Source organism: Dama dama, chromosome 20, assembly GCF_033118175.1.
Source record: "Dama dama isolate Ldn47 chromosome 20, ASM3311817v1, whole genome shotgun sequence".
Taxonomy (NCBI): domain Eukaryota; kingdom Metazoa; phylum Chordata; class Mammalia; order Artiodactyla; family Cervidae; genus Dama; species Dama dama.
The window spans coordinates 76,556,849-76,584,534 of record NC_083700.1 but is presented as its reverse complement, the minus strand read 5'-3'; the positions used below and the strand labels follow the sequence as shown (position 1 = coordinate 76,584,534).

The 27,686-nt window shown below is 41.3% G+C and overlaps 1 protein-coding gene and 1 long non-coding RNA gene across 2 annotated transcripts in view; one reads left to right on the top strand and one right to left on the bottom strand.

The window, feature by feature from the left end:
• The window catches only part of PDE4B (phosphodiesterase 4B), a 428,331-nt gene that overhangs the window by 358,224 nt on the left and 42,421 nt on the right, over nucleotides 1-27,686 (top strand). The window contains exon 6 of the mRNA XM_061121680.1: nucleotides 25,954-26,066. Within this exon, the coding sequence (XP_060977663.1) occupies nucleotides 25,954-26,066 (113 nt within the window). The remainder of the gene's footprint in view (nucleotides 1-25,953; nucleotides 26,067-27,686) is intronic.
• Nucleotides 773-24,011, bottom strand: LOC133041229 (uncharacterized). Its single transcript, XR_009689199.1, has 3 exons — nucleotides 23,790-24,011; nucleotides 2,613-2,661; nucleotides 773-1,067 (listed from the first exon to the last, which is right to left on the bottom strand). It is a non-coding gene; the product is annotated as an uncharacterized LOC133041229 (long non-coding RNA).

The following is a 27,686-nucleotide window of genomic DNA, read 5'->3' as shown; positions in this document are numbered from 1 at the left end:
GGACCCTCTGTGTTTCTTGGACTTGGGTGGCTATTTCCTTCTCCATTTTAGGGAAGTTTTCAACTATTATCTCCTCAAGTATTTTCTCATGGCCTTTCTTTTTGTCTTCTTTTTCTGGGACGCCTATGATTTCAATGTTGGGATATTTAACATTGTCCCAGAGGTCTCTGAGGTTTTCCTCATTTCTTTTAATTCTTCTTTCATTTTTCCTTTCTGCTTCATTTATTTCCACAATTCTATCTTCCACCTCACTTAACCTATCTTCTGTCTCAGTTATTCTACTATTGGTTCCATCCAGAGTGCTTTTGATCTCAGTTATTGTATTATTCATTATTGATCAACTCTTTTTTATTTCTTCTAGGTCCTTGTTAAACATTTCTTGCATCTTCTCAGTCCTTGTCTCTAGTCTATGTATCTGTAACTACATTTTGTTTTCAAGATTTTGGATCATCTTTACTATCATTATTCTGAATTCTTTTTCATGTAGACTTTCTATCTCCTCTTTTGTTTGGTTTGGTGGGCATTTATCATGTTCCTTTACCTGCTGAATATTTCTCTGCCTTTTCATTTTGTTCAGATTGCTCTGTTTGGGGTGGCCTTTCTGTATGCTGGAAGTTTGTGGTTTCTCTTTATTGTGGAGGTTGCTACCTGTGGATGGGGTTGGATGAGTGGCTTGTCAAGGTTTCCTGGTTAGGGAAGCTTGCGTCTGTGTTCTGGTGGGTGGCGTTGGATCTGTTCTCTCTGGAGTGCAATGAAGTGTCCAGTAGTGAGTTTTGAGGTGTCTATGGGTTTGGTGTGACTTTGGGCAGCCTGTATTTTAATGCTCAGGGCTATGTTCCTGCATTGCTGGAGAATTAGCGTGGTATGTCTTGCTCTGAAACTTGTTGGCTCTTGGGTGGAGCTTGGTTTCAGCGTAGGTATGGAGGCTTTTGGATGGTCTCTTTTCGGTTAATGCTTCCTGGAGTCAGGAGTTCTCTGATGTTCTCAAGTTTTGGATTTAAGCCTCCTGCCTGTGGCTTTCAGTCTTATTCTTACAGTAGCCTCAAGACTTCTTCATCCATACAGCACTGATGATAAAACATATAGGTTAATAGTGAAAAGATTCTCCACAGTGAGGGACACCCAGAGAGGTTCACAGAGTTACATGGAGAAGAGAAGAGGGAGGAGGGAGATAGAGGTGACCAGGAGGAGAAGAGGGGAAATCAAAAGGGGAGGGAGCAATCTAGTCAGTAATCAATTCTCTATGTGTTTTCCACAGTCTGAAACACCCAGAGAGGTCCACAGAGTTACATAGAGAAGAGAAGAGGGAGGAGGGAGATAGAGGTGACCAGGAGGAGGAGAGGGGAAGTCAAAAGGGGAGAGACCAATCTAACCAGTAATCAGTTCCCTAAGTGTTCTCCACAGCCCAGAACACCCAGAGAGATTCACAGAGTTAAGTAGAGAAGAGAAGGGGGAGGGAGGAGATGGAGGTGACCTAGGAGAGAAAAGGAATAGTCAAAAGGGGAGAGAGCAATTAAGCCAGTAATCACACCCCTCCTTTCAAAGAGAATGGGCTGCCTTTCTGGGTGCCTGGTGCTCTCCGCCAGTGTTCAGAAGTCGTTTTGTGGAAGTTGCTCAGCATTCAAATGATCTTTTGATGAATTTGTTGGAGAGAAAGTGGTCTTCCTCTCCTATTCTTAGGACCTCCTCTTTTTGCCTTTCTTTTCTATGTGCTTTCTTGGGGTATATAGTTGGGAAGACTTGATAGATATGTGTCTGATATAGACAAAGTCTTGCTAAATTGCATTTAGATGTGATTTGTATAAAACATATAAGAAAGTTCTTTATGATCTATTCCATAGCACTGCATAGAGTCTTATCCTCAGAAAAGCAGGCTCAAAATGTTCTATGAAGTTTACAGAAACATTGTCAACACAGTAAAGAGGATAGGGTTCAATGAATGTACTGGCATTTTGAAAGAAAAAAAAATGTATTATTATGAGGATTGGGATTCACTGGACTATTCTTAGTTGTTTGGAAATTACTTACACTGAGTCCTGGAAGGAGATTTAAGGAAATACCAGTTGCCATTTGGTCGTTTCTCTCCGGGAAGGCCCTATGTTAGCCATGCTGCAATCCAAATATAAATAACTGGATACATGACACAATGTTCTGAAAAATAATGCCTCAGAAATTTAGATGAGTATGTGATTAGCATGGCAAGGAGGTTTGAGAAAGCTCCAAGTTACTCACTTCCCTTGAGACTCAGTTTTTTCTTCTATAAAACGGAAATAATGCTCCATCTCACTCTCTGGCTGCCATGAGAATCAGATGATGGATTTATAAGAAAGCACTTTGCAAACTGTAAGGTGAGTATTTGGTATGATTTGTACAGGTCATTTTACAGCCTCTTCAGTTGCTCATTGCATGCTAAAGAGAAAGAAGGATACCCAGATTGGAAGCATCACAGATTATATAGCAGGAGAATGAAGGGTTATGCCTTTAGGGTCAGACAGTCCTGGGTGGGAGTATAGGCTCTGCCCTGGACTGGTTGCCCTGTGGCCTCAGGCAAATTATTTAACCTTCTCCACCCACAGATTCATCTCTAGAGTAGAGGTAGTCACACTGCTTACCTTTGGAAAGAGGAGTAGATAATTGTCAGCAAAACACTCCTCGTGGCACCTTACGCATAGAATACACCCAGTAAATAGTCAATTATTGTAATTCTATAACAACAGCATAAGAATACTATAACACCTTCAAGTAGCTGGTTGGTGCCATGGATGTATACAAGGCATCTTTAAAATGTTGATCTCTTGGGATCCTGGTTTGTGGTTTCATTAGTTAGAGGCACCTCTGCAAGGTTGAGAGTAGAGAACAAGCAGGGGACCACGAGGCTGGTGGGCACTGGCAGGATTCAGGTTTCAAAGGCACCTCCTATGGGATGACTTCTGATGAGATGAACCACTCTCTCCCTCTCCAGCCTACTGCTCCAGGTAAGCTCATGTCCTCTACTCCTCACGAGTCAGAATAGTAGAATATCAGAGCTAGAAGAGGCCCTGGATATCATCTGTTTCAACACGGGATTTGCTACAGAAATGGAACTGAGAGGTTGAGGGGCTTACTGGGCGAACTGGTGATAAAACTCGGACTGGAATCCAGAGCTCCCTGCTCCCAGTTCAGAAGTCTTTTTTCTACCCCATACCACTCTTAAGAAGTGGTTTCACCTCCCCTCTCAGTGCAAATACAGGATTACCTCCTTCAGAGTTGGACCTGAATCTGTTTCCTCATGGAATCCCCAGATAATGCTTTGCATGTGATAGTTACTCAGAAAAAGTATTTTAAAATGGTAGCAATTTTCTGGGATGCTCTCTCCTCGTGTTCAGTTTTTAGAATCAGGGATCAAACTTAAAGATCATCTTTAAATGACCTGGTCCATTCCTCTCTGCTGCTATATATGCACATATCCACTTTCTAGGGAAAGTGTCCTTCTCTAATTCTTCTGGGCCTACAAGCCATCTTTCCTCTGTTCTTTCACTGCTCTGGCCTAGAGTGCTATGCTTGTGCTTATGGTGACAAAGCACAGCAGAGTGGCCAAGAGTGTGAGATGGGGAATTAAGGCAGAACAGGGACTGGCTACAAATTACAAGGTACTTAATGACTCTAAAGTTATGTTTCCTTCCCTGTAAAATAAGGAAGATAAATGTCTACATCATACGATGTTAAATGTTAATCATATAGTATATAGCACAGAGAGTACTCAATAAGTGTCTTAGTTTTAGGTTGTATCACAGTTTGCACAATGAAGTGTCTGCCTCCCCTGCCAAACTATGCTCTTCTTCAGGTCCAGAACCTTCCTAGTTAACTTTATATCCATGGGGCCTTGGACAATGTTGTCTGGTACATAGTAAATACTCAGTGTTTCCAGAAAGGAGAGAGAAAGAGAAGGCAGGGAAGGAGGAGCAATTCTGAGATGCAGATGAACTCCCAATCTTAAGACACTGAAGACCTGGGTTCTGGCCCAACTCCTCCAGCTTCAAGCTATGGAGTGTTAGCCTAGTCACTTAGTGCCTGTGAAATTCAGATCCTCCTCCACAAAATGGTATTTGTTGTTTGGTCGCTAAGTCCTATCCAACTCTTTTGCAACCCCATGAGCTGTAGCCCACCAGGTTCCTCTGTTCATGGGATTTCCCAGGCAAGAATACTGAGTGGGTTTCTATTTCCTCCTCCAGGGGATCTTCCTGACCCAGGGATCACACCCATGTCTCCTGCATTGGCAGACAGATTCTTTACCACTGAGCCACCAGGGAATCTCCAGCTAAATGGAAGTTTGCTAATCCTCACTGCATAGCATCCATAAGTGGATCATTTGAGACCATGTATGTTAGGATGTTTTGTACATTGTAATGTACTTCCCAAATTTATGGTGAGAATTCTTATTGCTGTGAGATCTGCCTTCACTGTCTCCTGGCTTTTACTATTAATCAGGTAGCCATTGGGCAGGGACTGGGCTATGGAGGAGAAGGCACTGTGTCAGCTGCTTGAGGAAGTCTTTGCTTTCAGGATGTTTGCAGTGTGGAAGGGAGGTTGGAACCATGGCCTTCCCCCACACCACGGAAGGCAGTTTGAGAGGGCTCTTGGGCAGAGGCCCTTGACCTCAGTTGACCTACCTCTGTGAGTGCCCAGCAGTGGTGGTTGTGTCTAAAACGACCCCTCCCAGCACTGCCAGGCCTGCCCGAGCTCGTCTTTGGCTTGCTGCTTCCTTTGTCAAATGCCATCGGCATCATGTTCTCATTTCCCTCATAACACACATTTCAGAGCAGCAAACTGTATTCCCTGTGACGTAAATGGTACAGTGGCACAGCAGAGGGCAAGGGGGTGGCCCGCTGCGGGCAGAATAGAAAGTCAGGGGCTGATGTCTGACAACCCACTTCCCCACTCTGAGCTTGCATACAGAACCTGCTCTGGGACTTTCACCTACACCCTCACACACACAAGTTCTCTTTCCTGAGGTCTACATCCCCAAGTGTATAAGTCTGGGAGCCCCCGGAGAAACACAAATCAAGGGAAATTTTGTTACAGTGCCTCCTGTACAGAGAGCCATAAAGCCTGTTTGGTATAAAAGAGGCTCCTTATTCTAGACACTCCCTGAAGCATTGCCTAATTGCCCCACATCCAAATCCAGATTTCTTTAACCTTCCCTTTTCTTTTAAATGAGGCACTGAAACGGTTGTTACACCTGAGTTCTTAACTCTGGAGGCTGGAGAGTTTCTCCACAATGTTTAGAAGGTTTAGCTCACGTGCATATTGTATTAGTTATCGACAGCCTTTGTAAGAAATTTCACAAACTTCATTACTTAAAAGGTTTTAGCAAGGATGTGTTCCTCTCTGGAATCTCTAGGGGAAAATCCATCTTCTTGCCTTTTCCAGCTTCTAGAGGCTGCCTGCATTCCTTGGCTCCTGGCCCCCTTCCATATTCAAAGCCAGAAGTGGTCAGTTGAATATTTCTCACATTCCATCATTCAGACACTGACTCATCTGTCTTCCTCTTCCACATTTAAGAACGCTTATACATTAGGCCCACCTAGATAACCTAAAATAATATTTTTATTTTAGGGTTAACTTGTTAGCAGTGTGTGTGCTCCATCATGTCTGACTCTTTGTGACTCCATCGACTGTAACCTGCCAGGCTCTTCTGCCCATGGAATTTTCCAGGCAAGAATACTAGACTGTGTCGCCATTTCCTAATCCAGGGCATCTTCCCAACCCAGGGGTTGAACACATGTCTCTTGCATCTCCTGCATTGACAGGTGGATTCTTTACAACTGTGCCACCTGAGAAGCCCATTAGCAACTTTATTTTCATCAAGAACCTTAATCCTCTTTTGCCGGGCAGTATAGTATATTTGTAGGTTGCAAGGATTAAGATGCATGCCTTTGTTCTTTCTCCCATAGGTGATGTCAGTATCTCAGGATGTCTCTGCAGTAATGATTGGCAAATATGACTCGTGGGATGGATACTTGTTTTTGCAAATAAAGGTTCATTGGAACACAGTCAAATGCATCTGTTTTTGTATTATCTGTGACTGTTTTCATGCATAAATAGCAGAATCTAATATTTGCAACTCAGACTATGTGGCTAACAAGCCTAGAATAATTACTATCTGGTCCTTTTTAAAGTTTACTGACTTTTGCTCTCTAACACTTCATATATCTCTTATTCTAACTATAACTCTAGAGAATATCACTCAGGGGCCTTGTGGATGTTTTCTTCATGTTTTTCACTTCCCTACCCCCTCTAAACATACTTTTAAAATTCCAAGCAGTGCTCTGCTTGCCTCTCCTGCTGTTCCCTCTCTCCCTTAATTATGATAAAACTACTAAACTCTTATAGTAATGCCAAACAGTGTATTGTATCATCTCTTTACTTCCATATATGCTATTCCTTTTGCTTATAAAGTATATTTCTTTCTTTTTCTATTTCTTGCCAGGCAAACTCCTATTCATCCTTTAAAACCTTGCCAAGGTATAGCTTCCTCCCGGAAGCCTCCTCTACCACTCCTACACAAGGAAAAGCAGTTACTCCTATTCTCAAAACATTCTTTCTTTTCTGTAAGTGCCTCAATGTCAGTGATTACTCTATTTACCCTTCTGGCATCCTCTGTGTCTAGCATGGGGACTGACATCTGTTATGTATCCATAAATAACTAGTTTAATTGAATGGTACTTTAACTGTTGCCAGTCAGAGATGAGACACAGTAAAGTGGTAACAATAGGTTCTGTAAAAATTCAAAACTGGTCCCTGCTGTTTCACAGAGGGAATGGCTGCATGATCTTCGAGATGTCAGTTCAATTCTCCTGGCCTCAGTTTCATCACCTATGAACCAAGGAGTTGGTTTAAATATGTTAGGTCTCTTGGGCCTCTTCCAGCTTTAATGGTCCTCTCTGTGGAGAACTTGGCCTTCTACCTTGCAGATGTTGAGAAGAGAGAAATCTCCTGCTTTGGGCTTATCCCTTACAGAACTAGAAATCACCCAAGACTTGTATCACTCTTTGCTTTGACTGTGTTGCAACTGGGAACTGAGGAGATGGGGGAGGAGAAAGTGGAGGAGAGCAAGGAGTTGATGAGATAATCTGGAGGAATCTTATATTTGTTACTGATCTTTCTCTAGGAATCAATTAGAAGATAGACACAAGCCCTGGAAGGTCATGGACAGGGAGTGTGTGCTCACAATTCCCAGCTCATAATGCTTGGCAGCAATCCATGCTTGGAGCTTAGTCCACATCCCAAGTCCTTACAATTATATGAGTATCACATCAAACTCCAAGCAGTCCAAACTAACATTTCCCCACCTAACCTAACTCCCTCATATCAGTCATTGGTTCTGTTCTTATGTCCACTCTAAGAATAGAAACTGTAGCTCCACCTTCCTCTCCCTGGAACCTTTTGAACACCTTCCTCTCTCTGGTCATCTCTTATTGAGAACAACATACATTTTTGCCTTATTATGAATGGTATATATATACATATACATATATATATATATATATATATATATATTTTTTTTTTTTTTTTTCCCTTCTTTTCCAGACGTTACTTAGAACTCATCTGTTCCATTCTGTTGTCACTACCTTTTCTAGCCTTGATTGTTTTCAATTTATATCCCTACAATTGGGTCTTCCTGGGATCCCTAACTCTAGCTACTTCCCATTGAGAGTCATCTTACATATTGTTGGCCAAATTGTCCTAAATTCCCTCTTTTCCTCGTGTTTCTCCCCTCCTCAAGAGCCTCCAGGAGTTCCCTGCTGCTCCTACATCAAGTCCAGAGTCCTCCACTTCACAGTCTGCTCCCCCTTACTCTCTAATCATTTTTCTTCAACACCCCCTGCATTTCACTTTGGACTTCACATATTTTCATCGATGATTACCTTTATTTGGCTTTTAACTCAAATAAGTGCAGCATACTACCGCAAACCTATATTAAGCACCTGCTCTGTTCAAAGCACAAGCAAGCCTTTGCTGCCCCAACTCCTCATTGGGTAATCGAGCCCACAGCCCACAGTGCGTCCTTGCTGGTTGCCTTCTGTACGTGAACATCCCTGCTCCCCTCCCAGATCACACATTCCTTGAGGACAACAACAACAACCTGTCTTTTGCTTCTTTGTGCCCCAACTGGGGCCTATTATTGAGCTCAGACGCTCAGGCCACCTCTCCAGCCTCATTCACCATTTCCCTGTTCTGTCACCTTTACATTGATGGTAATGCAATTCTACCTCACAAGCTTGTTTTGAAGATCAGAAATATTTTGTTCAGGCAGACTCTCAATTGGTGGTGGCTCTGATTAACATTATCCTTATCCATCCTTCCCATGATCCTCAGTTTTTGATGCATAAGCTCTTGAGTATTTGGAGTTAGAGAAAGTAACCAAAGGAATTTTATCTCAATGACTAGACGTAGAAATTGTTCTTGAGCCTAGGTCTTAATCAGAACATTCCACAGTGAATCTATAAATTATTATAGGCTATCACACTTCATTTTACTTGTTTATAAGGCACACATTTATTAAGTGCTTGTTGTTTACCAGGCTCTGCTCAAGGCTTGCCGTTAGCAGTCTCAGTGGCCATGTTTGTAGATGAGTCATTCCCTCTTCCTCATTTCAGACCCAGCCCTCTGTACGTAAGAGGAAGTGTGGTATAGGAACATGCAGCTTGAAGTCTTCTCTGCAGGCTTGGTCCTGAGCTCTGGCCATGTGAAATTCACTCACTCCCCACCTCTCCAGCCCTTCTCTTGAGGCTGTGTTGCCAGGTGCCAGCTGGGGCCGTCTGTCTGCTGGCTGCCCAGGCTATTCAGTTTCAGAAAAATAATTTCACATCCAAACTACAACCATTTGAAATTCATTCAAAGTATAGCAGTATTTCATTCATTCAATAAATTCAATCAGTGAATAAATTCAATTCAGTAAATGTTTACTAAACGAAAGCAATCACTCAACAAGACTGATTTAAGCTCAAAATGTCTGTTGTATGTTTCTGCAAATAAATTTTGTGGTATAATCTACTTTGTAAAAGATCAGTATTCCCTTGTTTACTATTTCAAATAATACTAGTTGTCATAATTCAAGGAAGCCTTTTAAACTAAATTACATGACAGTGTGTGATAAATGCTAGAAGAACCACCAGAGCAGAAACAAAACAAACTACAGGAAACCTCAGCTAATAGGAAAACAACTTCAAAAAATTAACATTGGAGTCAATTACCCAGATTATACCACTTTTAAGACTGTTCTGAACCTGTGTTAAATGGATACATGTGTGAAACTGGCAAAACAAGAGTCCAGAAATGTCAGAGTGACATGGAAAACATCTACAGTCCTTGTTTGTAAGTGTGTGTCCAGGGGGAGATTGAGCCAATATTTTCTACCTTGCCTGCGCATTTATGTTGGCGGGATTTCCCTGGTAAATATTGGTTTTTACCAGACACTGAAATCTTTAATCACATTTAACAAACACTGCATTATACTGCATTAGACACTCCATTAGAAAAGGAGAAATACGGAAACACAACTGATAGCTACAATCTTCCAAGAGTCAAAAGGAAAAAATTGGAATCAAGTAAAATTCTTTAGAGGCAGAAATGCCAAAAAAACCATTGCTGAAATACAACATTTTGTTTTTCTAAAGTCTGGAGCTGAGTCCAGTTAAGTGACGTAGTTTACAAACCAGGGGAAATTAGGGTAGGAACGGAAATACTGCTAAATTAGGAGAAATTGGTCAAAGGAAGGCAGGATAGTTGTGACACACACAATGTTGGCTTCTTTCTCAGATTCTCAAACAATTCTTGTTTGCTACTGTGTCCAATTGGGTTGCCATGAAACCTGAGGCCTAATTTTATATTTGTGTGCTATTCAGAAGTTCTGAATCTGTCACATAAAGCAACTGCTCATCTACCTGCAAACGAGGCTGCAGAAAACACACTGTTAACTTTCCTACCACATATGCATATGAGCATGCCTGCGTGCACATACATACACATACACACAACCCCCGTCTCCCCACGCACATACATACACACAGCCCCAACCCCTAAGAGTCACTTAGCTTTATTCCCTTTGTGCCTTCATTCACATCCAGTGATTCTTATGGAATCTTCCAAGAATCCATAAATCACCTAGGGAGCCTGTGAGTCTCCCACTACATTCCTTCTTCCCATCCTCCCCACCTCTACACTTCCTAAATCCCCACCTCTCTCATTTCAGACACAGCCCTGAACTATTTAGATGTTTCTAAGGATGTCTTCAGGAGGACTGGTTGTTTTTATCTCTGAAGCCTATGATTATGTCTGCTTAATTAAGTCATTGCCTCCCACCTTTTAGGGCAGATGATGATAAGATTTGAAAGAAGCAGGGACCCAGGGAGATGAGTAGTCTGCCCCACTGAAGTAGCCTAAGGGAAATACTGTTTTTGTTTGTTTGTTTCCTTTTCCTTTTTTCCTTTTATTCCCCTAAGTTTTCATCAGCTCCCAGGAGAGACTGAAGAGGTGAGACACCCAGGAAAATGAAAAACTCAGATAGGGTGGTTATCGCCAAAGATGGCCAATGATGGGGGTCACCTGAAGCAATTTTAAGAACAAATTCCCAGAGCCTACCCCAGAAAGACTGGTTCAATACCTCAGGGTATTTGAGGTATTGAGGTATTTGAGGTTTCACCTAGGGAGCACCCCCAAGGAGATTCAGGTGAAGCTCTTTCACAAACTGGCCTAGTGATGGAGTATCAACTTTAGGTTCAGGCTGGATTATGAACTGAGTTCCCCCGTGTCCCTAGTGTGACTTTGGGCAGGTTGTGCAGTCTCATTAAGCCTCAGTTTACTCACCTATAATAAAGGATTAGTAACTATTTAATGGGGTTGTTGCAAAGATTAAATGAGATAATATTTAAAGTCTCTCATATGCAACTTGACTTATAGTAGGTCACAAATAAAGTGAAGTCAATCCAAATGTCTCCTTGGGACTTACCCAACTGAGGCAGCCACTAAAGCCTTCCAAAAGACGGTGTGTGCGCGCGCGCGCGCGCATGCACTCACTCAACTGTGTCTGACTCTTTCCCACTGTAGCCCTCCAGGCTCCTCTGTCTGTGGAATTTTCCAGGCAAGAATACTGAAGCAGGTTGCCATTTTCTTCTCCAGGGGATCTTCCTGACCCAGGGATCAAACCCGTTTCTCTTGTGTCTCCTGCACTCCAGGCAGATTCTTTACCACTACAGCACCTGGGAAGCCTTAGAGGCAGACTAAATCTGAATTTTGACTCCACTAAATCTGTGGTTCTCAGGGAGCTACTGCATTTCTCTGTTTCTCATCTGCAAAATAAAATGATCTATTACATATATAAAATAATGGGTCATGAAATTATGATAAGATTAAAGTAGTTCATGCATGTATAGTGCTTAGAAACTTTGGGAGTGGATAAATAATAACTACAATCATTATCCTTATTACCACCTCTTCTAAAGTGAGCATTTGGGCGGGAATGAATGTTGGCCTTGGAGTATTCAAGTAGTGGCAATAGCTTTATGGTCTAGAACAGTGCTATCCAATTGGTGTTATATATAATGCAAAGCTCATTGATAATTTAAAAATTTTTAGTAAACACATAAAAAGAAATAGATGCAACTAATTTTAATAATATATTTTACTCAATTCAATATATCCAAAATATGATAACTTGACATGTCAAATATAAAACTTTATGGAGATATTTGACATGACTTTTCTATACAAAGTCTGAAATCCAATGCCTTTGTTATACCTGCAGCACATCTCCCAGCAGACCTAGCCACATTCTGAGAGCTCAATAGCAATACATAATTTGTAACTACCATACTAGATGGTGCAGACATTCCAGATTCTCAAGCAAGTCCCCTCACCTTGATGAGCCTCAGTAATCCCATTTGTAAAAAATGAGAGAATTTCCATGACTTTGTTTCTAAAAGAAAATGAACACACTTGAAAATTCTTTGTCAACTAGACAAGACCATATGTAGTAGGCTTGGGATCTCTTTTCTTCTTACCAACTAGCTTTTTCTGCAAATAATAATCCCTGATAATAATAATTTATCAAGTGCTTATTCTCTTCTCCATCCTACTATCCTTACAATTTACATCTATCAGATCAATAATTCATCTTAAAGGCTGCACTGCAGTAGCAAGAGCATGGAACTTGAGACAAAAAGCCTAGGCTCAAATCCCTGGGTTCTGTGTTTACTACTTATAGGACTTGGAGTGAGACATTTAAACTCCCTAAACTTCAGTCTCTTCCTGTTAAAACAGAGACCATACATCTCTCAAAAGGCATGATGAGGATTTAAAAAGACTGTACGGCTGAAAAAGATCTATAACTGCAAAACATTACACAACTGGACTTCGGTATTGAGATACTTATAAGCCACTGTGTGCCACTCTTCTGTTAAACAGTTTTCAATGGCTCCCCACTGTCGGACAAATAAAGTCAGATTCCTTAGTCTAGCATAAAAAGCTCACCAAGATCTGGCCCTGACCACTATACTTTTGCAAATCTATTCCACTCTGCATCCTTGCTGAAACCCAGGGTTCTAACCAAATAGGACTATTATACTTGTTCTCCCAAACAGGACAGAATGGTGTGGCATGGTTCTAATTTCATACCTTAGTTCATGCTGTTTATTGTCTTAACCTCAGTTTTTCCATCTCTCAGAATTCCATCCATTCGTCTTTACCTGGCCTCCAAGTCTCTCCTGGTCTTCCTTCCCCCTATGTCTTTAAGATCTATCTGTGCTGCCTCTGAACTTTATTTGTACCTTCCATACAACAATTGTCAAAAGCAATTTGGAATTCTAGTTTTCCTTAGTGTACCGACACCTGCAGCTGTTGTTTTGGGGTTAAATAACTAATTCTGCACGTGATTTTGCAGAGATCCCTTTGACAGACAGAATATCCCCTATATTAAAATAAGCCAGCTAGAAATCTAATCAAAATATGCATGCAAAAGAAATGGAGCTTATGCATTGGGGTTACATTGATTAAATCAGCAAAAGGAAGGTGGTTTGTTTGGAGACTAATTAAAAAGGAAACAAGAACTAGAATTCCTGATATACTTCTCCAGTAATATTCAGTAGGCAAGACCCCATTCCTTTGGGCAGTGGATATCCCATCTATTGATATTTTGGGCAAGTAAGCAGTTCAAGCAGTATTCTTTTGAGCTTCTGCTCAGTAAAGATACACTGTGCTGCATTAAAGAGCAGCCAAAAAGATATGTTCCTTGCTCTCAAGAAGTCATGGGTGAAATAAGCCAAGAGAAAGAATTCTAATGACATGGTCAGTTGGAAATAAGAGTCTTGAACATGGTAGTTGCAAGAGCTGAGAGGAAGGGAGCTTAATCCAACCTCAGAAAATATGGGAAGCTTTGTAGAAGAAATAACTCTAGGCTGAATCCTAAATGATAAGAGTTAGCCAGGTGGACAGCTGGAAAGAGCGCGTCAGGCCAATGGAAACGCTTGAGTTAAGCGTGTCAGGCTTGAGTAAAGCAGACCTTTAAACCATCCAGCCAACTCCCCTGCTCTGATTTCACGTTTGCCAAGCAATCTTATGATTAGAACTTGGTCTCCTATGTCAAGGAATGTGTAACGACCAGAGGGTATGAAAAGCTTCCTTTAAATTATTGTTTGTAAATGAATTCATTGGTCTCTGATTTCTCATTGTACTCTTGTGAGTTAGACTTATATAAGAAAAATAAAGTTAAAATACACTGGCAGAAATCACATCTGATCTGAAAAGCTGAGATAACAGAGGGTTTTGATCATCAACCAATTACCACTATCCTAGGGATCATATAGTTTCAGCTCATAAATATCTCAAATACATTTGCCTCTCTCCATCTGCAATGCTACATTGTAATTCTAGCCATCACTATCTCCTGCATAGGTTAAGGCAATAAAAGAAGTTATTACTAGCAACTGGCATGAATACTTTCGAGGCTGGTTACTGTTCTAAGTGCTATAATGTGAATTACTTCACTTAATCCTCATAACCACCCCACCAGAAAGATACACATCCCCCAATTTTAGAAATGAAGAAATTAAGACTCAGAAAAATTAAGTAACTCACCCAAGTTCACACTGCTAACAAAATAAATGACAGAGCCAGAAAGCAAACTTAGCTGTCTTCCTCCATATCCTGAGCTTTTAAATACTATTTAGCTAGCCTTCTTGCAGTTATTCCCATCTTCAAGTTCATTCTCTAGGTTGCACGGAGAGTGATATATTTTACATGCAAATTTGGCTAGGCCACTCCAAGTTTCTCTCCGTGGCCTTCCATAGCTATGTAAAACCTGATCTAAACTCACGTCAGTCTTTTTCTTTTGGTGTGTTCCTGCCACATGGACAGATCTCAGTCCATGGAGCATGCCCTGATGTTTTTCCAGCTTGGAATGCTTTCTTTCCACTTGGCACCTAATTCTTATTCCATCAAATCTTGTAAGTTATGCTTTCCCTAAACTTTCTATCACATCCCACTTCTCAAACTTTTGAGTCCTGTTATCCTTGTTATAAATTCTTAGAACACTCTAAAAATTTCAGTAACTTCCTTTCCAATTGTAATTCAATAAGTTTTTGTATAATTGTCTCTTCCTGCTAGAATCTAGGCTTCAAGTAAGCAAAAACTATGTTTATAAAATTCACCATTGTACCCTTGGAGTTTCATGCTGCGCCTATAACATGATGTAAGAAAGAAAGTGTTAGTCACTCAGCTGTGTCTGATTCTTTACAATCCCATGGACTGTAGCCCGCCAGGCTCCTCTGTCCATGGAATTCTCCAGGCAAGAATACTGGAGTAGATTGCCATTTCCTTCTACCACATAATAGGTGCTCAAAAAATCCACTCATTACATAAATATTTGTTGTCTCATATTCAACAAACAATAGCCAACATTTATCTGGTACTTATACCATGGACTGTCTTAAGCACTTTACATTTATTTATTAGTTAATTAAAGACTACAATCCATTATATAAACATCATTATTATTCTCATTACATTGGTGAGGAAACTGAGGCACAGAGGAGTAATTTCTCTAAGGTTAGACAAGGGAATATGAACCCAGACTGTCTAGTTCCAGAGACCAAGCTTTTAACTTCTACTCTAAAATCTTCATACCAGGCTTCCCTGGTGGCTCAGCAGTAAAAAAAAAAAAAAAATCCACCTGCAGTTCAGGAGATGCAGGAGATAAGGGCTTGATCCCTAGGTTGGAAAGATCCCCTGGAGGAGCGCATGGCAACCCACTCCAGTATTCTTGCCTGGGAAATCCCATGGACAGAGGAGCCTGGTGGGTTATGGTCCATAGGGTTGCAAAGAGTAGGACGCAACTGAAGTGAATGAGCACATATTCTTCATAAATATTTCTTGTATTAGAAAAATAATTGGACACCAACTGACCTCTATGACTGAAGGCTTTCTTGTATCATTGCCTTTAACACTAACATGGGTAGATAATTAAGTTCCTTGGGCACCCTTTCACATTGGTGGTATATGTTGTTACCTGAATGAGTACAGATTCTCATTGGTAAGTAAAGCCAAAGTCAGAGTCCTTCTGGAGATCAGGCTTTGGCAAGGGTAAGGACACTGAAAGGGAATGAAGTTATGAGGCTGGCACGTCAGAGACAGTTTCTCCTTGTGCAATCTTACCTGGGGTGAAAGAAGAGAAAGTTGGGCCATTTGTTTGTAACAGACCTCATGGCTTAGCCGAAAAGATCCTGGAATTCAGAATCAGAGAACTTTGGTTTTCCTTCTGCCGCCTTCCTTTCTCTGTTCTCTCTCCCTCCCTCTTCATCTCTCATCTCTTTCTCTCTGTCTTTTATCAGATGATTTTGAGCAAATTATTTTTTTTTTAGCAAATTATTAAACATCTCCAGGCCTCAAATTTCTCACATGCATAATGGAAAATCTATGTCATAATAATAATGCTTTCTATCTCATGGGGTTTATTTTTCAAGGAAAAAATAAGATCTGCAAGTGAAAGCACTTGGTAAACTGTCAAGTTGTATATACAAAAGCTAGTTGTGACTGGTGTTTTTTTTAACTCATAGTCTTAGAGGAGTTTGCTAAGGAGATCAGCATCAAAATGACCTACTTTTCACTGTGCTTTCCCTTGAGGGCAGTGAACCTCTTCTTCCGTGAATCCACCCAGAGTGAAATCCCTGTCACGTGCAATTGCAAAGTCCCTCATATTTATAAAGACACATTAACAAAGTCCTGCCTAAAGAAAGGCCATTTGGGGCTCACAGATAGCCTTTGGAAGAACTGTGTGAGTGTTCTCCAGTTCCTGGGGTTTGTTCTAAGAATGTTTTATTCAAGTTTAAATCAACAGCCTTCTGGAAAAGTTGCACTCTGACACAAGTGCATGTCATTTACCAAAGAGTGATCAAAAGAAAATATCTACCTTTGGACTTAATGAAAAGAAAAGCTATTGTTAATTGTGATGTTTAGTTAATTCATCTAACCAAGACCACTAAACAAATAGGCTTATAGCCCTAACCAAACTGTTTTAAATAAAAAAAGAGGCTCATTTCACTCATTTCATATGTGAAATATTTTTACATTTTAATGAATAATTATTGCATTTTGTGGAGGAACCAAGGAGTGAAATAAGTCTGCTAACTTCAAACCCCTTGGAATCTACGAAAGACATATACAGGGCTAGAGTCTTATGGAAAAAGCTAGTTATTAGCTGGATGTAGAGAATCCAATTCATACACACTTCTCACTTCCAAGAATTAGAAGAAGGTTTTTTAGAATTTTCTCCATCAAGGACTCCTTTAACATTTTTTCCCAAGGGAGCCCTTGCTTTAGAAATTTTATCTACGAAAATTGCATTTAAACATAACAGTGAGTCTACCAAATTAATTTTATTGTTATTTTATGGAGGCTTGCTTAATGTTATTTCAGTTATTTAATGATATTCTCAATGTGGAGGTCTTGGGATGCTTTCCTTTCAACATGAAGAGTTTACTTTGTTTTGAGGTTCAAAGTGCAGGCTTTGCTGTGACCAGGGCAAGCTTCACGCTAGCTTGCCCTGACATCCATGTGCCACTGGATCATTGCAAAAGGTCATTGTGTAGTTTGGGTACTGATCAAAGGTACACAGCGTGGTGGTGAAGGGAGCTGAAATTCAGCCCTTGCCTCACTTCCCAAGCTTTCTGCTCAAGGGCTATGTCTGCTAAGAGAAAACAAGTTTTTCTGATTTTCACAAAGGCACTGTACAAGCTAGGGGTGGGGAGCAAGGGAGAGAAGGAAGATGATAAGGCACCCAGTTTTACAGAATGAGAGTTTTGAAGATGGAAAAGTGTGCAATGAACACCTCTTCTTCATTGCTGTGGCCCTAGCAGGAAGCTTTGGGGTGTGCTAGACACTCAATGCATATTTTGTGGAATAAATGAGTGAACAAGTGAATTTCTTATACAATTCTCGACATCTAAATGTCCTCTAATTGGGTGTGTCAATTGGGATTGGGTGAATGCAGAATGACAAATTCGGCAAGTTCTTTATTTTAGAAGTGAAAACCAATAAGCTCTAACCTATTAAGAACCAGTTTCCTATCTAAGATCATGCATCTAGAGGCAGACTTTAGGATTTCATGGCCATTTTATATGTCTTCCCCTACCACTAAACCCCAGGGCCAGAGCAAAACTCTACCAACTCAGCTATCAAATATATGGGCATCTACTCTCAGCAACAGGCTTCCCAGGTGGCTCAGTGGTAAAGAAACCCCCTGCCAATGCAGGAGACCCAGGTTCAATCCTTGGGTCAGGAAGATCACCTGGAGGAAGAAATGGCAACCCACTAGAGTATTCTTGCCTGGAGAATTCCATGGACAGAGGAACCTGGCAGGCTACAGTCCAGGGAGTCACAAAGAGTCAGACACAACTGAGTGACGGAGTACTCACACACCCTCAGGAAAGTGGCCAGGACAAGGTAGAGGCTTGTGGGCAGTTGGGGTAGAGGAAAATGTTCCTGGCAGGTACTAAGCTCAATATCAAAGCCTTGGCATGCCTTGCTTCACTTAATTCTCATAGCTAGGTCACAGCACTAGTAAATGAATTGTAGAGTCAGGCTCTGTAGACAGCCGGGCCAAACATCAACATCTTCCCCTGAATTTTGAGTTGGTAAGAGCATCCTGGTCTATGCAATGTCAAAACCAATATCCTTTTCAGCTGCGTGTGATTTACTCAAATTCTGTTTCTACCCATTGCTATGGTTCAATGAAAGGAAAGGAAACATGCTTTTTAGAAACCCTGTTCCTTTTTATTTTTTTTAAAACTGGAGTTTCCCTAGGTGAGCCTATCTGTTGAATACATACACAAAACATCAAGAAGACAAGGAAAAGTACACAAATCACAGGTGTAGAAATCAGGGAATTTTCATAAAGTGAACAGACTCTTGTAATTAGTATCTAGACTAAGAAGTACATCATTGCCAGCCCCATGGAAGTTCCCCTCCAGTTCTTGCCTGGTTGCTAACCCTCCAAGGGAACCACTATCTTGACTTCTAACATCATAGATTTATTTTTGCCTCTTTGGAATTTTATATAAATTGCATCACATTTTATGTGCTTTTTAACCTCTGGTTTCTTTTACTCAACATTTACATTCATGAGATTCCTCTCTGTCTTTGCCTGTAGCAATTGTTCTGATTGATCTAACCACCACACAATTTTGAAAATAGTACCACCTTCTCTAATGAAAAGAGTCTGTCTATGTGAGGCAGAGAAACAAAACTGTGAAAATCGCTCAGTCGTGTCCAACTCTTTGCAACCCCATGGACTGTATAGACTGTATAGGACTGTATAGTCCATGGAATTCTCTAGGCCAGAATACTGGAGTGGGTAGCCTATCCCTTCTCCAGGGGATCTTCCCAACCCAGGGATCAAACCCAGGTCTACCACATTATAGGCGGATTCTTTACCAGCTGAACCACAAGGGAAGCCCAAGAATACTGGAGTGGGTAGCCTATCCCTTCTCCAGGGGATCCTAATGAACCCAGGAATCAAACTGGGGTCTCCTGCATTGCAGGTGTATTCTTTACCAACTGAGCTATCAGGGAAGAGAAACAAAAGGTTATTTATATTTCTTTTCTATGCCCTGTGTTGGGGTAGAAAGTCTCGGAATCTTGACAGACTGGTTTCTGATATCTGCAAAGCTGTGTTAAAATTGCATTTAGAATGATCCCTTATATCAGGAATCTGAAATACTCAAATTCATATAAGCTGAGGGTAGTAGTTACCAGGGGCTGGGTGAACGGGGATTGGAGAGGTGTTGATTAAAAGGTATATAGTTTCAGATCCTCAAAGTGAATAAAATCCTAGAGACCTGCTATATAGCATGATACCTATGGCTAAGCATACTGTATGATATATGTAAAGATTAGTTAAGAAAGATCTTCTTTAAATGTTCTTATCACACATGTGTACATACACACACATACACAAAGAAGGAGGGAGGAAACTTTTAGAGGTGATGGTTAAGTTTATGAGATTATTTATGGTGATAGTTTCATAGGTATTTACTTATCTTCAAACTCATCAAGATGTATACATGAAACATGTCCAGCTTTTTTGTATGCCAATCATATCTCAATAAAAAACAAACTGCATTTAGATATAGTTTATAGAAAATTTATATTGGGGGTGTATTGTGATGCTTTCATCTGCTAATTATATGAATTTGGGACCTCTCTGAGACCCAGTTTTCTCATCTGTATTGAGAAACCCTCATTCCGAGGGCTTCTAAGCCAAATGATATAATTATGTAAAGGCCCTCCATCTTGATTTTTTCCCAGAGATCAGTAATAAGATCCTGCTTTCCTGCACAGAGTGTGGGGCCAACTTTTAGGGCATCTGAAGTCTGTTACCAGCTGGACCATTGACTTCATCACTGCTCAAAATCTGGTTCCCTGCTTTCCAGCTCTGAGCAGCTTGCTATTTGTGGCCAAGCTGAGGTTTCTCATTGCCCTTTCCTTGTGCCCTTCTCTACGTCTCTCCCATCCAATACCTCTCTTCTAGCACACATAGACATACGCACACATGTTCTACTGAATTTGCATGAAAAAAAAAAAACTGGGAATACTGAAATATGAGCTAAATATTAGCTGAGCTGGAAAATTATTAAAGCAGAAGAGGGGAGATCATTGACTAAAAAAGAAAAATGTTACACAACAGTTTGTACAATGTTGCCTATTTTCCTTTCTTTTTTTTCTTTTTGGCCATGCTGCATGGCTTGTGGGATCTTAGTTTCTCAACCAGGGATCAAACCCTGGGCCCTTAGCATTGAAAGCATGGAGGCCTAACCACTGGACAACTGGGGAATTCCAAGTGTTGTCTATTTTTGACTATATACATGCATACATGAAAGGGTATACACAGGGGAATAACAATAGTATTATCATTTCAAATATTTTGCTTCTCTATAGTTTTCTAGTTGTCTCCAATGCACCTATATCCACTCTATAATAATAAATGTGATACTTATAAAATGTGCATTAAACTTAAAGGTAGAGTCTGGTTTTGTGTGAGTTCTCCTATTTTAGCTTCCCTGTGAGAACAGTGTAAGTATTCTTCTTGTGTTCACTTTCCAGATAGAAAAATGTAGTCTCAGCAAACTTAGGTAACTTGCCTGAGGTTACCCACAGAAACAAGAGGCGGGACCAGAACCAAGCCAGTCTTCTGAGTAAATATTGCACAGTAAATATTTTGCTAATAGCTGTGTTAGGTGGATCAGAAAAGGGAAGAAGAGACTCGAGAAATGACAACATTCAGGAAAGCAATTACACAATTTGAAATAGAAAGACCCAAGGGTAAGATGCCACTGTAGACACAGCAATTTCAGGAATGCATGGATTTCCAGTCCTGTAGTGAATCCTCTATTTTATTGACCAAGATATGGTCTTGCCCTGGAAATCTTGCTCTGTTAATTTAGCCTGTGATTTAGGTTGTGCCTTAAGGTGCATTAGAGATAGTCATACCTCTTCAGTGTTTATTACACAGAGATGTTGCAAGGATTAATGGGTAGTATGCCTGGCGCTCCTTTGAGGAAAGAGCTTTGAGGAAACATGAATGCCATGTTTATTTACCAGATTAATATTAATTATAATTATTCATTCATCCTTTCTTCCTATTTCTCAGCATCAAATGAAATACTTATCAGACCCACAGAAGGAAGTAAATCTTTTGTCATTCTTGTTGAAGTGAAAGAGGAAAAGAAGGGAAACATAGAAGGGAGGTTCTCCCAGCTCCTTCTTCCCTCTGAAAATTCTTGACAAGTAGGGTCACCCCATGACCATACATGGTCCCATTACCTGCTCTTATCCTCTTGAGACTTGCTTCTGAGGTGCTAAGCATCCTTCCTTCCCAGAGTCACTTTTGTAAGAAAAGGAACATAACCAGCTTTGTGGGCAAGTGACCCACACAGCTGCACAGGGCTCCTCACTCACAAGGACCTTATAGTCTTGAAACTTGTGACGATTTTATCTTCATCTGTTTCGTGAGTAAAGTCTGATGGGAAAATGGAGCATAGATTCTGGTGACTTGGAGCATCGGCTCATGCTGTGCCCCATCTCCTGCCACCTGCCCGTCTCCCCTGGCAGTATTCTCAGCACCTGTTTCCCTGATCCTTGTCACCCGGGGGCTCCTCCAGCACCCCTCCCCCTCCCCCATCCCAGGACCGCTGCTGCTGTCCAGTCCCAGGGAGGGCCTCTCCAAGTGCAGAGAGGCTTTGAGCTGGACATGGATGCCTTGCAACGTCTTAGGTGAGGCATGGGAGCAGCCATCCCTGCCCTTGGCCAGCATGGTGGTACCTCAGGAGACAGGGCCCATGTCTTGATCCTCTTGTCCACCCCAACCAAGGTATCTAGTGCATCCTTGTGCAGAGGTTGTAGCCTGTTTTCTGGGGCTTGGGGCATTGGCACCATGGCAAAGGGAAATGTCTTACTTCCCCAGAGCCTGCCCAGGCCTGGGGCATGAAACACAGTTTGGAAGTTGGCAGGTAGGTGCCCTCCAGCAACTGGTAAGCTGTGCATGTGCCCTAAGTCAGAGGCTGCAGGGTCTCTGGGGTCCTACAAGGGTCTGCACTCTCCTCCTGATATCCCTCTGCCTGAAGTAACATGATTTTAAAGAGTAAATGAAACATACTATGCCACTCATTAATTGTGACAAATGTGCCATTTTAAGATATTAACTATAGGGAACCCTGGATATGGGGTAGATACAAAGTATCTATTATCTCTGCAATATTTCTGTAAACCTAGAACTATTTTATAATAAGCAGTTTACTTAGAAAAAACAACAAGACCTCCACGATAGGTTGAGAGAGAGCAACTTCAGAAAAAAGAAAAAAGCTTCACATTTTAAGACCTTTCACAGCACTTCTTCCTGCTTTTTGAACAAGGGACTGTGCATTCCATTTTTCACTGGGCCCAGATAATTATGGAACTGGTTCGGACTATAAAACCTCTTATTGAAAGTGCAGTTCTTCTCTCTCTCTTTTCTTTCCACCCTATCCTCACAAACCAGGTTTGGGGGGGGGGGGGGGAGGTTCCTTTGATTGTCGCTAATAATTATACTTCTGTGTACTGATTACCTACTAAGAACTGGTTATCCTCTGAGATGGGGTCCCCTGGTGGCTCAGATGGTAAAGAACCTGCCTGCAATGCAAGAGACCAGGGTTCAATCCCTGGTTCAGGAAGATCCCCTGGAGAAGGGAATGTCCACCCACTGCAGTATTCTTGCCTGGAGAATCCCATGGACAGAGGAACCTGGTGGGCTACAGTCCACAGGGCCACAGAGAATTGGACATGACTGAGTGACTAACATATACACACACACATCATGGAGATATTTTATATACTTTATCTCATTTAGCCTCTTTATAACTTTATGAGATAGATATTCTCCTTATTTGAAGATGTGGGAAATAGAGTTCCAGGATCATGCAGTAAGTGGTAGGTAGGAGAGAAAGTCAAAATGCCTGAGGTTCACTCCAAAGCTGGTGCTGTTTCCTCAGTGCTCCAGATGTATCCTCAGCCTCCAGACACCCAATATCTGCATGCTGCTTGGGCAGGCACTTTGGTTTCCATTCCTCTGAGTATCTACTGAGAGTCTCCTAGGTACCAAGCATGAGATTTGGTGCTGGAGCCACAGAGTTCTAGTGTGGAGGCCAGCCTGAGCTGCACTGATCCTTTCCTTTGGCTGTACCGATAAGTAGCTGGGCTGTGATGCCCCCATCCTTAACCCACTCTGACATCTGTGCCTCCTGCCTTAGTTACTGGGATAAGAAGGCTCTCAAAGGAGGCATAAAGAAAGCCTTGACAATGGATGAAGAATCTGGGAAGGAGCAAATTTTCATTTACTTCAAAATTTAACTTTTTACCTAAAAAATATCGTGAATGACCAGAATAAGAGAAAGCAGGGGAGTAAGATCCTGCCATATCCGTTGGCCAGTCACTGGCACCTCACTATTTTTTTTTCTAATATTTATTTTTATTTATTTGGCTGTGCTTGGTCTTAGTTGCAGCACCCAGGATCTTCAGTCGCAGCATGGGAACTCTTAGTTGCAGCATGTGAGATCTAGTTCCCTGACCAGGGATTGAACCAGGGTCCCCTGTATTGGGAGCATGGGGTCTTAGCCACTGGACTACCAGAGAAGTCCCTGGCATCTCACTCTTGTCCCGACTCTAGGAGCATGTATGTGCTCTTTCTGTATAATAGACAAGGAATGAGTTGTGGAGATGGCACTTACTTGGTAGATCATTGAAGAGTTTTCCTCTTTCTTCAGGGCTTCACTTCTATCCTTACTATTTTTCTTTGTGAGTGGACATCTGATCCCTTTTTTCCTCTTCCTGAAAGAGAAATGTAACTTACCATCCCACAGTTGTTTTGTACATCAGTCTATTCAAAATGCTCCACACAAGCTGCTCAGCTCACTCCCCACCATCCTCATGAATGTCTAATCTTAATTACTGAGAACCACGGGTTGTGATGTGGAAGATACCAGGGTGGTGAAGCCTGAGGAATTAGGAAGTGGTTGGACTTTTTTACAAGAGGTCTGGAGGGAGAACGGGAGAGTTCTGTCACTTCAGGAAGAGCTTCCTTAGATGAAGTGCTTTTCTGGAAGGAAATAGAGAAGAGGGGGTGTTTCAGACACACTATAGAGAGTCAATGAGGAGGTGCTTTGTGTTGAAGCAGCTTGGCAAAATTGAGGAAGAAAGGAGGGAAGGCATGTGTGAGTCTGGCTTGAAATGAGTTTTACTGAAAACACCTCAATTCTGGTCTGCACATTTCTGAGGAGTGTGAAAAAAAAATGGAGGAAGTCACCTCCAGTGGTTTTGTGGCTTTTTAAGTGTGACATACAGGATATTGAAGTTTAACCCCTGGTTTCCCTGAAGGGTAACCATATGTGGGGGATAAACAAAACACCTATTCTTTGAAATGTGCATCTGCGCCAAGTGGTTCTAGCCACTTGGAATCTCTCTTCTGTTTATTCCCCTTTCTGCTTCAAGTGTGAGTGTCACACATAAAATTACTCAAATAATAATAATAATAATAAAACTATGTGGTCTCCCTAGGAGTTCTGTATGAACATATAAAAATGTATTCTAAATATGATAGGAATATGTGAGTCTTTTCTTTATAATAGAATTTCATGTGAGATTTTTAATTTTCTTAGTGTCTACTGTGTGCTTCCATTCCAGAAAGCTCTGTAGACTTAAAGGATGTTTTTCCCTTTAATATAAGTCACGTATGCAGGAGAGCCCGAATAGTTTCTATAGCTGTCTGTAGCATCATTAGTTCATCTAGGATTTATAAAATTAATTTCAGTGTTTACTGAGATAGGGTTCTTAAGTCAGTAGCCTTACATGTTAGCTTAGACTCACAAACTTTTGGGTATGGAATGACATACTGCAAACACTTAAAAAGAGTTTCATTACCCAGCAAAAATATGAACTTAAAAGCAATGCTCTATTTTTTTTTCTTAACAGACCACTGAGAAATATTTACAGAAAGCCTAGATTCCTATGGTAACAAATCTGAGCCCCCAGCTTTCATCAAAAAATCTGCCACAGTCACATCTGGCTCCACCTAAAAGTCCGGTTCAGAATTTCCCTGTGATCCTGGGAGTTGCAGAAGAGAAGTTTTAGCTTTGTTTAGTATAACAAGAACTGCCTAGACTCCAGGGCCAATAAATGTGTTCACGTAAAACTCCAGACAGTGTCTCCGAGACTGAAGCCTTATCGGGGAGACCTCCTTTTGCCTCGACTTAAAGGGAGACTCAGAAGAGAGGAGGACTAGCCTTCTCCCCTCGCTTGCGTGGGTCAGTGTCTGCTGAATTGAAAGTTATTCCAATATTTGCACATTTCCCCGGAATGAATGAATGCACAGGCCTTCCAATGTAACTGTCAGTTTCCCCCTCCACTTGTCGGTTGTACGTTTCATTTAGAAGAAAAGCCAAATGAGACAACGCTTTCCTCATTTCTCCTCTAGATTGCAAACACTCAGAAATGACATCACGCACCCTAAAGAATCCCGAGATGACTAAGGCACAGAGAGCCTGAGAAAACTGACTGCTTCTGCCTTTAGTTTTAGGACTCATGTATGCAGATGAGCTTTTAAGAGCCGGTTCCCCGCCTTCTTCCTCAGAGGAAGTTTCTTGGTAGATCGCAGACACCTCATCTAGCCCGGGGGCGGGGGGGCGTGAAAACTTGGCACCAGCCATCCCGGGCAGAGCACCACGGTGATTTGTTCTCCTGGTGGAGAGAGCTGGAAGGAAGGAGTCGGCGCGCAAATAATGAAGGAGCACGGGGCCACCTTCAGTAGCGCCGGGATCAGCGGCGGCAGCGGTGACTCGGCTATGGACAGTCTGCAGCCGCTCCAGCCTAACTACATGTCTGTGTGTTTGTTTGCAGAAGAATCTTATCAAAAATTAGCAATGGAAACGCTAGAGGAACTGGACTGGTGCTTAGACCAGCTAGAGACCATACAGACCTACCGCTCTGTTAGTGAGATGGCATCTAACAAGGTAAGAGATGACCGTTTTATTCATGAAAGTGTTACCGCGCGGGGAGCTGTGGACTCCCCTGGCCTCTGCCAGCTGCAGAGGTGCATGGGGACTCGACTGTCAGCTTTGTTGATCTGCCTCCGATGATTCTGTTTGAAAATGCCACAGTTCGCTTGTGTCTTGATGCTTCAGCCCAAGCTATTATCCTCAGTACAATTCCCAGAAACCAAACCTTTTTCTTATTGATGTCTTTTGGAATGTGTTTAAGGTGAGAAGTGTTTGTGAAGTATACAAATCACTATACAAGCGAAAAAAAATTTTTGTTTTGTATCTGAATGAATCCATAGGTGAAATTGTTGTGTTGCAATCAAGTGTTATATATGTTTTTTGAACAAGAAAATAATGCAACTTCTGTATAGCATTGGCGAGAATGATTTACCCTGAAGTTTCCTAAATTCTGAAATTCTCAGAAGGACGTTCTGGGATTCTCAAACCTTTCTTTTCTGATGCTGGTATGACCTAAGATTAAAAAAAGAAGCAATATACTTTGTCTCCAAAAAATAAAATTACTTTTTAAAAGTTTGCTGCTTTGCATAATGGAATCGTTTGAAATGAAGTTCCACTCATATTGCAAAGAAATGGTTTTATGTACAATGCCCAGACAAAATTTAGTGTTGGGGAGCTTTAATTATCTACCATTATATCATTTGTTTAAGTAACACCTGGATTTAGAGTGCTGATTTATGAAGTGAGAGTTGTTGCTTTTTGTTTGTATTTTTCTCTCAGAGAATGTTAATTATATACATATACATATGAATGTATGTGTATTTGTCTATTATTTTAATTGAAATCTTAACACTGCACCCTCATAAATACACATTTCAAAATCCCCAAACTTCCTAGCCTGAGGTATTATCTTTTGTTTTAAGAGTTCTGGGGATGGGAAGAGACTTTGCTTCACACCTGCCAAATGCCCTTTCCAGCTCTGAATGTGCGTCCCTGCTCCTTTTTCCTGGGGTTAAAAGGATTGCCTTCCTATCAAGACTTGCTGGCTCCTGCTCAAAGGATCTGAGCAGAGGAAGCATCACATCCCAAAGTTTAGTGGGGGTGCACAGAGAGTGGACTTTTCTTACTCTTGTTTGTTGGTTAATGAAAGGGCAAAGAAAAAAAATGTCTCTCTCAAAGTCTAGTTCAGATTCAAGTTGGAAAAAAAGAGGTTTGAGGTTTAACTATTTGTTGACTTTTCTCTGAATTTCTCAATTGAAGCTAAATTCTGGTTTTTTCCAGGCTGTTGTAAATCTCAACCAACTGCTTCCCCATGAGAAGGGCTTAACTGTGTAACTTCTCCAAACCACACTGGAGTCCATGCACACAGAAGGAGTCTCACACAGGCTCTAGCCCCCTTTGAAGAATTCATAGAGTCTCTGTTCTTTGCATTTTGTGATCATTGATACGTATGCAAGATGTAGATTCGGTGTTTAGGGGTAGTTTTTTTTTAGCAAGTTTCACCATAAAGGATACTTTGAACTTTCTTCTAGAGTCACTAAGATAAAGTAGGCACCTAGCTTTAGAGGCAGAAAAAGATTACTCATTGAAAAACTGCAAATTGCCATGAGTTTTATTTTTGAATGTTGATGCCTT